Source organism: Rhea pennata, chromosome 10, assembly GCF_028389875.1.
Source record: "Rhea pennata isolate bPtePen1 chromosome 10, bPtePen1.pri, whole genome shotgun sequence".
Classification (NCBI taxonomy): domain Eukaryota; kingdom Metazoa; phylum Chordata; class Aves; order Rheiformes; family Rheidae; genus Rhea; species Rhea pennata.
The window spans coordinates 16,004,758-16,022,104 of record NC_084672.1 but is presented as its reverse complement, the minus strand read 5'-3'; the positions used below and the strand labels follow the sequence as shown (position 1 = coordinate 16,022,104).

Here is a 17,347-nt window from a genome sequence, read left to right as displayed (position 1 = left end):
CATCATGGGGCTGTCTGACAAGCTAATTCAGCAGCTTTGCATCATGGCTAAAATCACTGTTACTCTTGCCTTGCAAATGCCATTCTCAGCACACAGTCCTGCATAAAGTCCATTACAGTGTACAGTTGTACTTTCGATCACACTTCATCTTGTCTTTTAAAGGAAAACAAATTCACAGACAAAAACTTTCTTAAGTATGCTTGTAACTGCATCGAGATAATTATTTCTCTTTGCTCTCATGTCACAGATTACCTAAAATGCCTAAGTGCAGTAATGGATATAGTAACACATGGAAAAAATAGCTGGCATCTTCATACCTACTCATTCAATACTGCACAGGTCCAACTGAATACTGATAAAGTTAACGGGAGCCTTCCTCATGAGTTCAATGAATGGTAGTTTGAGTTACAAGATATACTATTAGGGGCTGTAATATCTTTTCTGTGAAGGGTTCCTAAACTTACAGGAACCAAGTCAGAAGAGCTGTGATGCTGGAAAAAATCTGAGGAGCTAGGACTGTCAAACCTGCACCAGGTGGGGGAAGCAGGAGTTCTTTATTCAACTTTAATCTGGTTCTAACACCAGAATTGAGACACCAGCTGTCTCACTTCTGTCTATACCAACAACCAGATAACTTACACTTTCCGGGCCTGCTGTGAGAATTGTTAATACTGCAGAGTATTAACCGTTAAAACAGTATGCATTTTCAAAAGCTAACAACAGACAGCTGACCCTGATTCTTTGAAGAATGACATGGAAGGACATGCTAGCTTTTTCTTGTTTTATTCTTTATTTATTTAAAAATGCACCTACTGTTTCATGATACATCTTTCTTAAGCCAGGAAGACAGGAAAGGACCTGTATTTGTCCATTACCAATCACAACAAATACAGTCAATCTGCTTATTCAGTATGAAGCAGAGTTAAAATAGATCCTGCAGTGTAACACTTGGTGTACTCAGATATACAACCTCTAGAAATAGCAAATAACCACTGTGGTGCTGAATATTGGCCTTTTCTAATATACAACAAGAAATACTTCTCTACTGATGAACAGATGAAGCATTATAAAGCACTGATTGCAGATGAGGGACACACAGAATTGCTGCAGATTGAATCACAATAGTGATGTTTCACTTAATGACACGGATTCACAAAGGAAAAGACAACAGTCCACACGGACATTACCAAGCCAGAGAGCATTTTTCCTCTGACAGCCCCTCCCTTGCCCTTGACTGTTGAGTCTTGCTTCCTTCTGCTCATTAAGTTTTCCCTTTCTTACATGTTAAGAGAAAAACATTTACTACTGATAAACCTGGCTATTCATTTCCATCTCTTTTCTTCAAAAGTCCAGTCCTCAGGAACAAGTTTTGAAATAACAGCAAAATTTTCCTCACTATTACATAGCAGAGTCAGTAGGTTAAATATGTGACCTAATCAACACATTATAAAAGCAAGAACAAATTAAATGTGTTATAAACCGAGGCAATCTTCAGAAAATTTTGCTTGTTCAGCAAAGTCTGTGAATATTTTGTGATGTTACTTGATAACTGCAGTTGGTAAAAATTAAGCAACTGAAATGTGAAGCCCCACTCATAGGATAGGAAGTTTCAGTCAGCTAAAAACATCGATATTTTATTACTAAAATATGCTGCCTGATCGAGAAAAGGCCTAAAAGCTAGAGCTACTGCACTGTGGAGCTCACTCAGCAAAGCACACAGCTGGCCTGTACAAATGAAGAATGCACATGGCTTCTAGAACAGTTTAGAAAAATCAATTGTAAATCAGAACAGATTATTTAACTCAATCAGGAAAGAAGGAAAGAATTAAGTTGAGAAGGATAAGGATAAATCAGAGGAGTATGCAGATTAATCAACAAGTTATACAATCTAATCAAGATGAAACTGTACTTTGGGGGAAAAAGCTGCCTGGGTATTGAATAATAAAAAGCAACTGACATAAGAAAGTATTTGCCTTGTCTAAGGCTTTCCTTAAATGAGGTAGGGCATGGGGAAGTAGGTACAGGAGACAGCATGAAGATAACCTTTCTCTGTGCAGTAAAAGGAGAGAAAGGACCATTGAAAGACTTTAATGCTCCTATCAAAATAGATGCCTTCCAGACTTAAGCACAATAAAGTATGTTAAAAGTGAAGAATATTCTTGATTTTATTACTTGGACAGTGATAGTGAAAAATTAGTGGAGGAGGATTTTGTTTTAACAGTTTGCATTGTATAGCAATTGCCATCGAAAGATCTTTAAGAACTTGCTAAATGTTAGTGATTTATAAATATTAAAACATCCCTTCCAACTTAATTTGTATTCTCATATCTACAAAAGTAGGCTCAGAAAACTGAAAGACTGCCAGTGCATAAAAGGCAAGGGAAAAAGCTCAAAATAGAACCTAGACTGGAATCTTAAAACAAGGAATTGTAAATGACCACACATGTCCACTTAAGGCATAAATTGTCAAAAACTGAATATGGCAATATAAATCTTACACAACTGTGTGAAGAATATGTTTATTTAGGCAGAACAGAATCTTAATGAGACATTTTCTTTGTAGGTTTCTCTCTCACTACATCTAAATGGTCAAAATCTCACTGAGATAAGACAGACTATTAACCCCAGAGATGGCATAAAGTTCATTGTTCATCACAGATTACTACAGATTGAAAGAGAAGTAACTACTGTATCTGTCGTCAGGTTTGGCTCGTATCATAAGTAATGTTGCTTGGATCTGCTTAGTGTATGAGATGCTATGGTATCATCTAAGAAAATGGAAGAACCTGTTGCCGAAGGCCTCTGCAGCTCAGAATCAAGCTCACTTACATAATATACCAAAAGCATTTGTTTCTGCAAACCTCTAGGATCTGACAGTCTCACAGACATGCTTCTTCCCATATTCTGTTATTGCTTTTACCAGTCCAAAACCTCAGCTCCTCCTGAGATTCAGAGGTTCATTTAAAGATAAGCTACATGAAAATATCAGGCAAACTTTTATAAAATAAATACTGACTTAGGGTGAATTTTGACCAAAAATTGACACAAGATGGAACGAAGAGATTGTACCTCCCTAAACTATAATCTTTGTGACAACGAAGTTCTAAATCCTACCCCAACCATAGCTAGAGCATTTATCAGATACAGAATGTAACTAGTGAATGGATACTGGTATTTGCATGTTGGTAGCTAATAATCTGACATGTAGAAAAGAGGCATTTCTAATACATGGAGTAAAAGCTCAACAATTTTAAAAATAGGGTTCAGCATGATTGTTTTAGTTTCTTGAAAAGGCTTTAGAAATAAACTACCCAAATTAGTGATGAGATCCAATCTGAGTGCATCATGTATCAAAACAGAGCTACAGATTGCCCAGTGAATGAGTCAAAATGCCCTTTACAATATCTTAAGAACTTCCATGATTTTAATCATATAATTTGACAGCTGTAAAGAGGAAATGCCATTCTCAAGTCTAAATGAACAGACATTCAATGCAGACATGGGGAGGTTTCTAACAGGCAGGCTCTCACCCACTAGAAGTTCACAGCAACATCTCAAGGAGGTGACAACAAGGGGGGAGCCCTTGCATTTTATTGTAAGTTCAAATGAGAAAAGGAATCTTCTAGATACTGCACTTGCTTTAAAAGTAACAAGGAAAGTAGTTATCTGAAAGAAATAAAATGCAGAAACATGTTTACAGCATTAATATTTCCTGGATAAATATTTTCCTGTTATATTAAAAACAAACATTTTCCTATGAAATTCAAATGTATGATGCATTCAAGCTAAATGCATCATAAAAAACAGAACTGAAAGAGCTGGCTGACATTTTATTGTAAGTGAATTTTATCTTTTACAGTTTAGTGCAATTGGAGGTAGCTGCAATATTAAGTGATTTTTCTGCCAGTGGTTTGAAATAATAGTTATCTATGAACATTAGGACAGAATGCTGCAACAGAACAAAAATTGGAATCAGCTGTTTAAAGTTAAGCCTAAAAAAACATATAAATCAAACAAAAAATAAATCACAGCAGGTTATATGATGATTGTCAGTACAGCATAGTGCAGATCTTCCTGAAGGAAGGGCTGGTTGCATGTTGTCAAAGTAGTAAAATTAGCTCCACAAAAGTATAATATGCTCTATGCCTGAAATGACCTGAAAAGATGCACAAGATTCAGAGACAGGTTATTACAACTAGGCAGTTCATATTATTTCCCATATATTTCAAATCATCAAAATCATGTTGAAGGGAATTACATGGCAAAAGAGTATAATCTACTATGCATGAATAGATTTCTGATCCTGCAGGCAGTAGTGTCATTTCATATAATCATATGAGCACTGCCATTGTCTGCACTTGTGCCTTACCCAAGTCTCTCAGCCTTTCTTTCAGAGCTGCTAAATTTATCCTTGAGTAAACACCTATATGGGAGTAATGAAAGCTCCCAGCAACTCCAAGTTAAAGTCTTTCTATAATTACATCAAATTTCCTTGGTTCATTCAACAGAGATGTACTCACTTCAGTGTAACTGGAAACAAAAGCTAATAATCAGATAGGACTAAGCTACAACTTACTACAAAATTTATATAGTAGTGCACTTTCCTTAAGATTCTAGATTTGCATAAAAGCAAGATTGTCTGTGTAATATAAATGGCACAAAAAACATTTGCAATAAAACAGAAAGTGCATTTAAAATAAAACATGCAATGCTCTTTTTAATTTTCCCTCAAGCTTTTGTTCACAGGATAGATCTCCCAAAATGCAGATACTGCTATAAACTCAGACACTAATATATATCTGAATATATGATCATACACTGCAAGATCTCACAAACAGATGCTAAAGAACAAATTGAGAGAGAAAAAAAAAATCAGATTACAAGCTTTGTATTTCCTGAAGTTGATGCAAATTCTTGCCAGGTGCATAACATTCTAGGATCAATTAATCAACATATTTAGGCATGTTCTTAATTCAAATGCTGTATGTAATTTTACTAGAATGGCTGGGACTCCTTAGAGGCTTTAAGATAGGCCTGTCCTGGTGCCCTCAATTGAGCAGGTCTATAGTGTTCTGCACCTGGCAGTATAGAGCCCACTTTGGGAAATGAAAGATGCCAAATAATAACTCACCTCATTCTCACCCTATCTTACTGAGAACAGAAAGCTTCAGAAACAAAAAGTTTCAATAAAGTTATAGGCAAGCCTCACTCATCATGTACTCGTGATGGCCCCTCAAAGGTAACAGGTAGTATCTGAACTTGGAAATCTAATTCTGCATACTAGCATTTGATCCCTAATATACAGAATACATACAAATAAAATGCACTGATTTTAAAACTGGAACATACTTCCTGGCTCAGGAACTGTGAATCTGTTCCCTAATACACATAATGTATTAGTTTTGTTTTGTTTTCTTAGCTAAAACTCAAATACAACATTCAATATAAATTTATGTACATATGGAAGTGATTTATATAATATTTGAAACTTTACAAACTTGTACTAAAGTAGTCAATAAAATGATCAGTTTTAAAATATTTACAGTCTGTACATCACTTCCCCCTACTTACAACTATTAAATAATCCTCTGTGGCTTCCTTACTTTTAGGGACAATCTTTTAATAACTACAAACTAGTTTTGAATTACTTTCAAATGGCTCTTTACTTAAATGAAGTTTTAGCAAAATTGTGCTACCAACGTGAAACTTTATCCCTATATTTTCAGTAGTAGGTATAGATCTCTATGTTTCTTAATGCAATCCTGTTTTCTACAATAAACAGAAGATCTAAATAAGAAAATGGCATAGTATGGATGGAAACATTATAATCTCAGCTCTTAAATCCCTTTATGCATTTGGTTTCTAGACTATCCAGTCTTGGTAATATAGGTTATTCTTCCAGTATGTTCAAGGAATCACAGATTCAATACTTATTTAGATTACTGTGTCGTCATCTTTTGACAAGTTATTTCCTGAAGGTGCTTCACAGAGACTATCTCCATCAGTGCTGAACTCATCGTCGTCATCATCATCAAAATCAGTCAACACTTTACTTGGGGACTTCTTTCGTCTACTAAAACAAAAATACACAGGTACATGGTATTAAAATTGCACATCTACATGTGGAACACTTGCGCAAAGTTCTTAACATTAACAAGTAGCATCTGCATTTTTGAAGGATGTCAAAGAGACGTGCTCCAATAGTGGCAAATTAACATAGACTACAACTTATACAAAATAGATAAACAAAAGAATGAAGTTGAACTATTTATATCTTCAAACACCTCTACCTAAGGGCACAACCAGGGGAAAATGTGAACTTTGCACACTGAAATGTTCAAAAACAGCTGAGGAAGCTAAATGAAAGACAGCTGTTCCTCTCAGTTTTTAGCAGAAAATTTTCTCCACTAATAAATGGTTAGAGTGCTGAGTCTCACCACCCGCTTCTGCTTCCTATCTCTTGCTTCAGCGACTTCACTCAGCAGACGGATCTTGGAAAGAAGGTTTAGGCACCCAGAAAGAAGCTAGAAAATATTTGTAGAGAAAGGTATTGCAGAAGTATTTCACAGCTCTGCCTCTGAAAGTCTATCTGCTTATGACAAACTTGAAGTTTGTTAGAGGAAGCTCCCTCAGTCCATGAGCCAGGGACAAAAGGTCAACACTGTGAGCATTTGACACGTAACTGTAAGTCACCCTACCTTAATTCCTTTTTCACAGCATTAAGTTGTCCTTGCAATTGTTCATTCATGTCCAGTTGCTCTTCCAGTTCTCTCTGGAGTTTCTTTTTGGCACTTTCCAGTCTATCTATTTCTTCTTCAGCTTCTTCAACTTGACGTTTCATTGCTTTCAAACGCAAACTCAACTGAAATATTTACATGTCAGCTGATTAGAGGACTATTTTAATAAAGGAATTCTATTCTTCCAGCATCTATGAGAGGGAGAATAAAGACAGAACTTTGCCAGTGTCATGACACTGCAAAAATGCTTCAGAAGTATTCAAAAGTGAGCATGAGACTTTGAGACAAGTGATAGGATACAAATTTTAAGAAGGAAAAAGTGACAAGCAAACACAATCTTGATAAGAGTAAGGCAGTATTATGTGATGGAAAGAGCAAGTTACCAATAATGGAAGACTGCCTGGAGCTATTATTGTGTCTTAGTAGCAATTTTACCAGACAGATACTATAAAATATTTTTTTTAAAAAAACACAAAAGATTTTAAAAGATTGTCCCTATGACAGACATTTTGAAACATACTATTTATTCTCCAGTCAGAATATTAACTACTTGATGCGTGCACTGGAACAATCCATGTTTTAAGCGAAGAATCAATAAACATCCCAGAAATGGCATAGCATACTGCTATTAAAATACCACTATATCCCTAACATTTATAGCCTATATTTAATAGCTATACATGCCTTACTTCTTGAAACAATGTCTTATAGCAAGACAGAATATATTACTTGTGTATGTCTTTATACAATAATATTCTCTCTACTTTTAGCTTTTTCTTAAAAAATATAAAATTTCTTTATGCAAAGTGCTTCATTTTCATAATTTTGGAAATGATTTAAAATTTACTACTAGGTAGAATGGAATGATGACAATAGGAACAAAGAATCTCATTAAATTGGAATTCTTAAAAAAAACAGTATCTACTTATTCTGAAATATCTTTTTATATATAATGATTTATATGATTTATAGATTTACATGATTTATAATGATTTGTTTAGTAGGATTAATATCAGACATCTGCATATTAGTCTTTCCCTCTACCTGGTCCTTTTGATCAGTCAATGAGAGATGTTCATCATCTACTTGCAACATTAATTCCTTCACTTTTCTCTCAAGTCTGCGGTTACTTAGTTGGAAATTAGCTCTATCCCTAGGAAAAAAAGACAGACAGACAGACAGGCTTGTAGAAAGAGGAACTGGGATGCTTCCAATCCTTCTGAGTAACTTTTAGTAATATTCCAAGTCTTAAACAAATAATAATGGCTTCTGCTTTATTACTGATTTCATACAACATATTAAAGTTTTGTTCAAAAGCATGAACTGGTAAGGAGAATTTCTTTTGTCTTCAGAGAAACATTTAAATAACAAATACATTTCTTCAAGTGTAAACTATGAAGTGAATAAAAAAATGGAACATTAAACTATAATTAGTATTTCTAAGGCTGTTAATGATGGTAGACATTGATAAGATAATGAGGTATGTAGTCATGTTATATTGCTGCCCAGTTTTAAATTTGTAAGTATAAATGTACATATTTTTAAAATTTATAAATACTGTTTTGTACAATAAATTATTCATATCCATTTTAATTCAATGCTTGTCAAAAAAAATAAATTTATTGTCCTAAAGACTTACCAGCCAGAGGTCATATTAACATACATAAACATAAATATTTTGATCATAAAACGGCTAGTTTTACCTCTCTTCATTTTCAAGTCGTTCTTCTAGCTCTGTGATTCTTGCTTCCATTTGTGCAACAAGTCCCTCCTTACTGGATCGATAAGAACCTTCCAGATGAAGGATTCGGCTCTTCAAGTCCTTGTTCTATAATCAGAACATACGAGATTACTATATACATGCTTACGTTAACAAATACCACCTTAACACAAATTAAGTTTCTTTAGAAAAACATAAGGTGGTAAGTATGTTTTTATTTCATGAATATAGAAAAAAGAGCCAGGGAGATTTTATTGCAAGACTAGGTAGAAAAAATCTCTTTAGCCAGGAGCAAACACATCATCTACTACTGCATTTTATCAGTAAGAGTTAATATTAGTCCTGAGTTAAAACTGTAGGCTTGAAGGCCCCTCAGACTTCAGATGGATGCCAGACTCTTCCAACAGCATTTCAAAATTGTCAATATTTCTTAAATAATTTTAGATCCGTCTTATTCTCCAAGCTTAATTCTTTTGTCAAATTCTGAGTCCCTCGCACGTAACTCACTGGTACATGGATAACAGAAGCAGACATAAAGAAACAACTGCCATCCAATACTGCTTATCCTCTATCAAAGCTGCACTTGCCTGCTTAAGAGCAGAGGTAATTTAAGATCCTAATATTGTAAAATATATCATCATTCCTTTGAGTATAAATGTCAAGATATTCATTTTTTTAATCTATTCTTAATACAACACATACTTCCATCACACTTTGGTGAGATAGTGCCTGAATATTCTAGTCCTTAAATGCTTAGTTCCTAATGAACAATGCAAGCTGTCCTGTTATCTTGCTAATGTGATGGTATGGCAGCAATAATTACCTGTCTTTCCAACGAAATTTTGTCACACTCCAAATCTTGCTTTGTAGCTCTTTCCTGAAGTAGCTCAGTTCTCATGTGTTCAATCTATTATACAAAGAAATGCCAAAAATGTTAAGAAAAAATTTAAATGATATCTATCTATATCACAGAATCACAGTATGGTTGAGGTTGGAAGGGACCTCTGGAGATCACCTAGTCCAATCTCCCTGCTCAAGCAGGGTCACTTAGAGCACATTGCACTGGGTTGTGTCCAAGAGGGCTTTGAATATCTCCAGGGAAGGAGACTCCACAATCTCTCTGAGTTCCAGTGTTCTGTCACTTTCGCAGTAGTTTTTCTTCATATTCAGATGGAACTTCCTGTGTTTCAGTTTGGTGCCCGTTGCCTCTTGTCCTGTGGCGTGGCACCACTGAAAAGAGTCTGGCCCCATCCTCTCGACATCTTCCCTTCAGGTATTTGTAGGCATGAATAAGATCCCCTCTTGGTCTGCTCTTCACCAGGCTAAAGAGGCCCAGCTCTTGCAGCCTTTCCTCATAGGGGAGATGCTCCAGTTCGCTAGTCATCTTAGTAGCTCTATGCTGGACTCTTTCCAGTAGGTCCATGTCTCTCTTGTCCTGGGGAGTCCAGAACTGGACACAGTACTCCAGATGTGGCCTCACTAGGGCTGAGTAGAGAGGCAGGATCGCCTTCCTCGACCTGCTGGCAACACTCTTCCCAATGCACCCCAGGACACTACTGGGCTTCTTGGCTACAACAGCACATTGCTGGGTCACGGTCAGTCTACAGTCCACCAGCACTCCCAAGTCCTCCTCTGCAGAGCTGCTCTCCAGCAGGTGAGCCCCTAGCCTGTACTAGTGCATCAAGTTATTTCTTCCAAGGTGCTGGACCCTGGACTTGCTCTTGTTGAACCTCATGAGGTTCCTCTCTGTCCAGCTCTCCAGCCTGTCCAGGTCTCTCTGAATGGCAGCACAGTCCTCAGGTATATCAACCTCTTCTCACAGTTGTGTATTGTCAGCAAACTTGCTGAGGAAGTACTCTGTCCCTTCATCCAGGTCATTGATGAAGAAGTTGAACAAGACTGGGCCCAGTACTGACCCCTTTGGAACACCGCTAGCTACAGGCCTCCAACTAGACTCTGCACTGCTGATGACAGTCCTCCGAGCTCTGCTTTTCAAGTCAGTTCTCAATCCGCCTCACTGTTGACTCATCTAACCCATACTTCCTGAGCTCATCTATGAGAATATGAGGGAGAGATCTATGGGAGACAGTGCGAAAAGCCTTGCTGAAGTCTAGGTAGACAGCATCCACTGCTTCTCCCTTCATCTACTCAGCCAGTCATTCCATCATAGAAGGCTATCAGATTGGTTAAGCATGATTTCCCCTTGGTTAATCCATGCTGACTGCTCTTGATCACCTTCTTTTCTTCCACTTGCTTAGAGATGACATTCAGAATGAGCTGTTCCTTCACCTTTCCAGGGACAGAGCTGAGGCTGACTGGCCTGTAGTTCCCTGAGTACTCCTCCTTGTCCATAAATACTGTAGTGACATTAGCTTTCTTCCAGTCCTCAGGCACCTCTCCTGTTCTCCATGACCTTTCAAAGATGATGGAGTGGCCTAGCAATAACATCTGCCAGCTCCCTCAGCACTTGTGGGTGCAGATATGATACTGTATATGTGTATATATACACACACACACACACACATATATATATATATACACACACACAGAGTCCATATTGTATCTCAATAATGAAATAAAATTCATCCTTTCTTAAAACTCAGGACATACAAGAGATTCCCAATAAAGTTTACAATTGCCATATAAAGTTTACAATTACCATCTTGGATAAAATTTTTCCTTTCAGGAAGCCCACATCATCCCCAGTGCTTTTATAGGTATTTTCCAGCCACGTGGGGGACTGCTGATGACCAGTAAATATTTTCTGTGTTGAAATAGCAAGGAACTGACCCTTCAGAATGTCACATCACTTTTCAAGCACTTTTCAAGGCTACAGCTGTTTTCTTCATACTTAAGTCTGAAGCTCTGAACTGGCACCTTACTTTCAAGCTGCTGGCTAGTCTACTTTTAAGTTTGGCTTTAATATGCACAAATCGGTATCTGCAGAAAAGTGCCTAAAACTCAATGAGAAATGCTACATTATATTAGTTTTCTGTGCTTGCAAGAATAGTAAAAGCTTTCTTTCAGCAGGCTCTGATACATGGTAGCTATTAAGGCTTTGTTCTGGTCAATGTCATGTCTGTCACACTGCGAGAGCACTGACTTCTGCATTTGGGACTCTTTTTTGTTTTATCTGCTGGGTTTTTTTAAGCCTTTGCTACAGTTTCTGTAAATATTTCAGTTGCATCTTCAGTAACAAAGAGAAAAAAAGTATTCTCATGTATAAGATGTTAAAAACAAACTGATCAATACAGAATCAACATAAGAATACAGAATTTCTATTTATCTAAGTATTTGTTCTGACTGGAAAAAAATCATTCTAAAGATCAAAGAGAAACTCTAAGTGGCCTGACAACTGCTGTTGCAACTTTTCTAGGCTAAAGGAAAGTCAGCAATGCCCAAATATTTTTCCCTTATTCCTACTGAAATTGCCTTCAGGTGTTTACAAATGACTCTGCAGACACAGTTTATGTTACACAGCATTTGTGCTACTCCCTGCACAATGTTTACTGTGCTGAGCATCACCTGAGGAAGGCAGCGAATGCCTATGTCAACCACTGTACCTGCAAAATGACTGACAAAGGTTTCACTGGCCACAGCATTCTGCTCTACTTCACAACCATTACAGATGAACTTGCATAAATGCACTTTCAGTTAAATAGCTTTAAGTTACAGATTTACCTCTCTAACAGTCTTTCAAAAGCTATTGGAGGGAATTCTTGTATTAAAAAAAAAAAATGCTGAGAATGTGAAGGTTAAACAAGTAGAATACATAACAGTTTACCCAAGACCCCCCCCGCCCTTTTCTTTGACCACACTATAATCTTAAAAGCCATATTTTTAGTTAATCACATATTTAAAAAGTAACTTATATTGTTTCTATAGCTTTTAAATGAATATATGAATACAAACAATGCTGGTAACACATGCAGTTGCATATGTTACGTCCCAGTATGGTTTTGGAAGAGTTAGAAGACATTCCTGAAAACTAAGGTCATATCAATTACTGGACTGCAAATGTTAGCACATGGCTGTGTTCTGGCAACAGCTGAATAATTTCCTAAAAGATTTCATTGTCACATAGAAGGTTAGAGACAACAATTCCTCTTTTCCTTTAAATACACTAATTAAACATCAGCAAAGTTATTTAATGAGAGATCACTTAAATATTTTACTCTTCTGTGCTCTACGAAAACATCTTTAACGCAGCAATTATCAGATCAAGTAACTTCCAAATAACACAGGCCCATCTACATTGAACAAGTATTTCAAAAACAGCCCCAGACAATCATTAGGAGCTGTCAATATGATCTAGCTTTTCTCTTATGAAAGAGAATGAGCAGCAACACCTTCTTTGTGCTCTTGCTGTACTCAAAGGCTGTGACGAATTTGTGCAACTTTGCCCAGATCTCAAATTAAGGAAGCACTGACTATTGTATTTACAAGGTGGCTGCTACTGTGGTTGTACACTTCATGGTAAAAACAATCTCACAGAAAAACAATGGGAGAATTAAAAAAAAAAAAAAAAAAAAAAAAAAAAAAAAAAAAAAAAAACTATATCCGATACTAGGATCGGAAAGCCAGGTGGAAATGCATACAAGAGCTCATAAAAAGAGAGCAACAGGCCACAAATCTTGCTGAGGAAAGGGGAAACTGTTTTTCCATTATCTCCTTGCACTCTTCTTCAGTAAACACATAATTAACATGTGCAATGGAAAAAAAAGTAGTTGTCTGCCAAAATGTGCTCTGAAAGATTCCACTCATTTCACAGCAGCTACTCTGGGTAGGTAGCATGCAGCATTTTGCACTTCACATTCTACCTTCAATATATCTAATATATATAATCTAATACATTCTAATTATGTTAAAAGAATAAACTAGCTGTGCAGCTTAAAACAACAGTTATCACAGCTGGATTTGAAGAATGCTAAAAACAGCATTTAAAAAAGCAACAGTATCAAATTCTGCAAAGCCTTATTAGACATTTATTAAGACAGCATTTTGTACTAGCTTTAGGATTAGAAGCAGCTGTTGAGTTCATTATTAGTGAAAGTAATTTGACTTCTAGAGATATTTTAGACATGATCATTATTGTTTACTATCTCCCACTGGGTTCACAGCCTATGTTTCTTTTGAATATCTAAATAGGGAAAATAAAAATATATATACATGCGTACATCTATTAACCTATCATACATGCACACTTCTCAAGTACATACGTAATTCTCACGTACATGACAAGAAAAATAATCTTTAACTAAAATGAGCAAAAGGCAGACAAAACCTTTTGATCCTTCATAATAGAAGGGGAACCTTCATTTCCACATTTTCGTTTATTTGCTTCACACACCTGGTGCCAGCTAAGGAGCAGGTGTACAGCTATCCACTGGAACACTTCAACAAAAGCAAGTGAATGATGTAACCAATGAAATGTTATTCTTCTATATTTACTCTAAAATTGCCATGGAAACTAGACCATTTTTCACACTTACTGGTAGCAACTCTGAAGTCAATGAAGACTCATGTTTGCATTTTCACAGACCACAAAAACTGATGAAGGTATCTTAAGTTTATGTTTCAATTGCATTTGCAAAAGCAAAATGGCATATGGTATTCTCTTTCTTTGTAGCTATGTCCTAAAATATTTGTTTCTTCAACCATTAGGATTAAAAATAGTAACAGGAGTTTATGAGACACAGGCAAGCTAATTCAAAGAAAATATATACAAAAATCAAAATCTGAAGCAATTACAAAAATCTATTACTAAATTTAGATTATTCAACAAACCATTTAGCATTCCAATATCAACAAGGACTCAACCAGACCAGGTCTGATTGCACAGCACAGGAATATACATCAATGCATACTTCACCCAAACAACCTAACTGTCCAGAAAACAGGAAGAAGAAACAATATATGAGTAGCATGGCAGTCCTATACTTGCCAAAGAGTTAACTGAAGAGGAGAGGGATTGAGGAGGGATTTGCAACAGAAGACAGAAAATAACCTAGTGGATTAACTTAAGAAATCTATTTCTGAGTGGGTAATATAAGAAAATCAGTCAATACAAAAGTGATAGCTGGTTGTGGACAAAGGAGAAGACAAACAGACACATCTTGCTGACAGAGTGTCTGAGGCCTTCTTCAGTCATGGAAAGGAGCAAAGATTCTTTCAAGAGTTACTTTCTACAGAGTTGAAGAAGAGATGCAACACAAAACGACTGAAATTAGATTTCTGCAGCTATGTTCTGAAAAGATTGTAATAGTCAGAAGACATTTAAGATTAGAATGAAGAGTTTTGCAATTTTAAGGACATTAAACTACTGAAGACAGGATAAGAACTTTTATTTATTATCTTGGAAAATTTTCTATAAGTTAAAGACCTACAAGTGTCGCTGTAAGGAACTAAAAGTTGCTCCAAATCTACCTTTTAGCTGAAGCTATGCAGAAGTTTGCTAAGTTACTGGCATCCACTCCAGAGAATTTTAAATACAAGAATGCTTATACACTGAGAGGTAGATGGAGAACACGTCTTTCACATAAACACTTTCCTATCTTATGCACACATAAACAGGCTATAGCCTGAGGACAGGATTCTTTGTATTTCAGCAACAACATGGCAAAGCTGAAGGACAGTCTGACAAACCCACATCAGATGAATTTTAAGATTTGCAGGGTTTTTTAAGCAGGCAACACAGTGAAAACTGGGAATTTTGCTTTGCTACAGTATTTCTTGAGAACAGAGGTAGGGAAGATGAGAACTGTCTCATGCAGTCCTTCCCAGATTCAAAGGGTTATTTAAAATAGAAAGGAGATAACATTTCATGGTAAATGGAATGTGAACTATCAGTCTTGCCAATGTTTATTCAAACATTTAGCTTTATACAAAATATAACCAGTCATTTCAATTTATTTTTACTAGAAATTTGCGTATTATTCATCACTATCAGTATATTAAAATAATGTATTTATGAGAAAAATCACTCACAGAAACACAGATATTACCAAAATAAATCCATTATCATTTCTCATGTCATTATAAATGCTTAGCAGACCCTGAAATACTTTTTAGTAATTTGACTACTTAGTCATTCTGGCATAAAATCAAAACAAAGCAACCTTTGTAACTCATGCATGAAATGAGAAACTCCAGATCTCAAAATGAACACATCTTTTGCCCATTATGTAACATTCTTGTCATGATTTACATTTTAGGTTTCTATTTAGCTAGCAAATTAAATTACAGTAGTACCCACTGTTACAGCTATGACCAAGATTATTCATACCATGCTTACAACACGGGCATAGACTCTAGCATTGAAGGTTTCCCAATAAAGCAATAACATGACCCCAGATTATTATGGGTCCTTTACATTCTATTTCACTGAAGATAATAAGAGCATTTCACACACAAACAGCTGCTGACTCCATATTTTATCAATGGAATAATAGCAAAAAAAAAAAAAAAAAAAAAAAAAAAAAAAAGTACTGCAACCAAATAGTATCTCAATAACCTGAGTCCCAGGTTACTGGTGCCTTGGTGTTTCAAGGATGCATGAAAGGAAGCTGAGCTTTAAATCATTGTAAAACTTTGTAAAACCTTGGGTACTACTGGCTACAGACCTGTGGCTGCTCTGCTTACTTTTTCAGTTGTCAAGTACTATTCTCTACTCTTCCGTAGAAACGAGTGAGTTGTAACAAAACTTTGTTACAAGACCTATAATTTCAAATGTCTGCTTTTCTAGCAGTCTTGAAAGAGCTTATTCAGGCCTTTTTCTTCAATACAGTGAACTACAAGTTTCCTTAGCCTTGGTGATTTCCAGTTCAATGGTGCCATCTTCATTAGCTTGTTCTGCTCCCCTTGCCCTCACCTGCCTTTTCATTGGTGTTACTGAATACAGAGACAAAATATTCATCAATTTGAGGAGGCATACCTGGATCTTCTTTTTTTTTAAAAAAAAAAAAAAAAAAAAACTTGATTGACACTTCATCATACATCATTCCTCATTGCCATAACTTCTTTGTTCTACTGATACAGTCAAAAAACTTACTGTTTTTTGTTCGAATTACTTCGTTAGGTCTCATTCAGCTTGGCAAATCTCATTTTATCTTTACATTTTCTGCCCCATGAGACACAACGTCATTAATAAAGCCTTCTTCTGTCTTTGTAGGGTCTACTTATTCATATATTTCTGGAGCTAACAATTTACACTTTTACTGGTCTTGTCTTTTTAACTTTGATACATCTTCTTATGCAGTTTTTATACTTACGATTAAATAAATTTCTGGCTTTCTCTGGCCACTCTCACCCATTCAGCTAGCTTCACTAATTAATTTCCATAATTTCCTAAACTGTGCCTTTTCTGAAATCAAGACTCTTACCTGCTGGCCTACTTTCCAATAAGGTTAATATGAATGGAATTAAAAAAAAAAAAAAAATCGTGTCTTCAGCCAGCCCCTCACTGATAGCCTTATTATCTAATACTCAGACTAGAATAGTATCATCTCCGACTACCTCAATGATTGCTTCACAAAGAAGTTGACTGCATGAAGAATATCTAATGGTGGCCACTAGCCTTCAAGTCTTTAATTGTAAATCATGTCTTCTCCAGACAAAATTTCTAACATTTAATTTCCCTAACAATATCAGAGAGATATCCATTGCTACCTAAAGGCAATCTCAGTAGTTTACTGCAAACAAGAAAAATCTTTTTTGGGGGCTATTCTTCCCCCAAATCATTTTATACCAAAAGTTCTGTTTTATCTTATTTCCAGGATATTTTTAACAAATAATTGAATTTTCCTATTTATTTTAATTTACTTCAATTATTTCATTTGCAAGCCCTGCTATTCTACCTGCTATTCTTTCCAATATTTGACCATTGATTTGA

The 17,347-nt window shown here is 35.9% G+C and overlaps 1 protein-coding gene across 7 annotated transcripts in view; it reads right to left on the bottom strand.

The window, feature by feature from the left end:
- Positions 1-2,503: 2,503 nt before the first annotated feature.
- The window catches only part of CGNL1 (cingulin like 1), a 67,975-nt gene continuing 53,131 nt past the window's right edge, over positions 2,504-17,347 (bottom strand). For 4 of the 7 annotated variants that reach the window (XM_062583344.1, XM_062583347.1, XM_062583345.1 and 1 more), the window contains 5 exons: positions 9,281-9,364; positions 8,441-8,565; positions 7,782-7,890; positions 6,699-6,862; positions 2,504-6,073 (listed from right to left, as the gene is read on the bottom strand). In XM_062583344.1, the coding sequence (XP_062439328.1) occupies positions 5,935-6,073; positions 6,699-6,862; positions 7,782-7,890; positions 8,441-8,565; positions 9,281-9,364 (621 nt within the window). In that variant the 3' untranslated portion in view covers positions 2,504-5,934. Of the gene's footprint in view, positions 6,074-6,698; positions 6,929-7,781; positions 7,891-8,440; positions 8,566-9,280; positions 9,365-17,347 lie in introns of those variants that run through there. The other 3 variants (XM_062583346.1, XM_062583348.1, XM_062583350.1) reach the window with 3 other exon arrangements.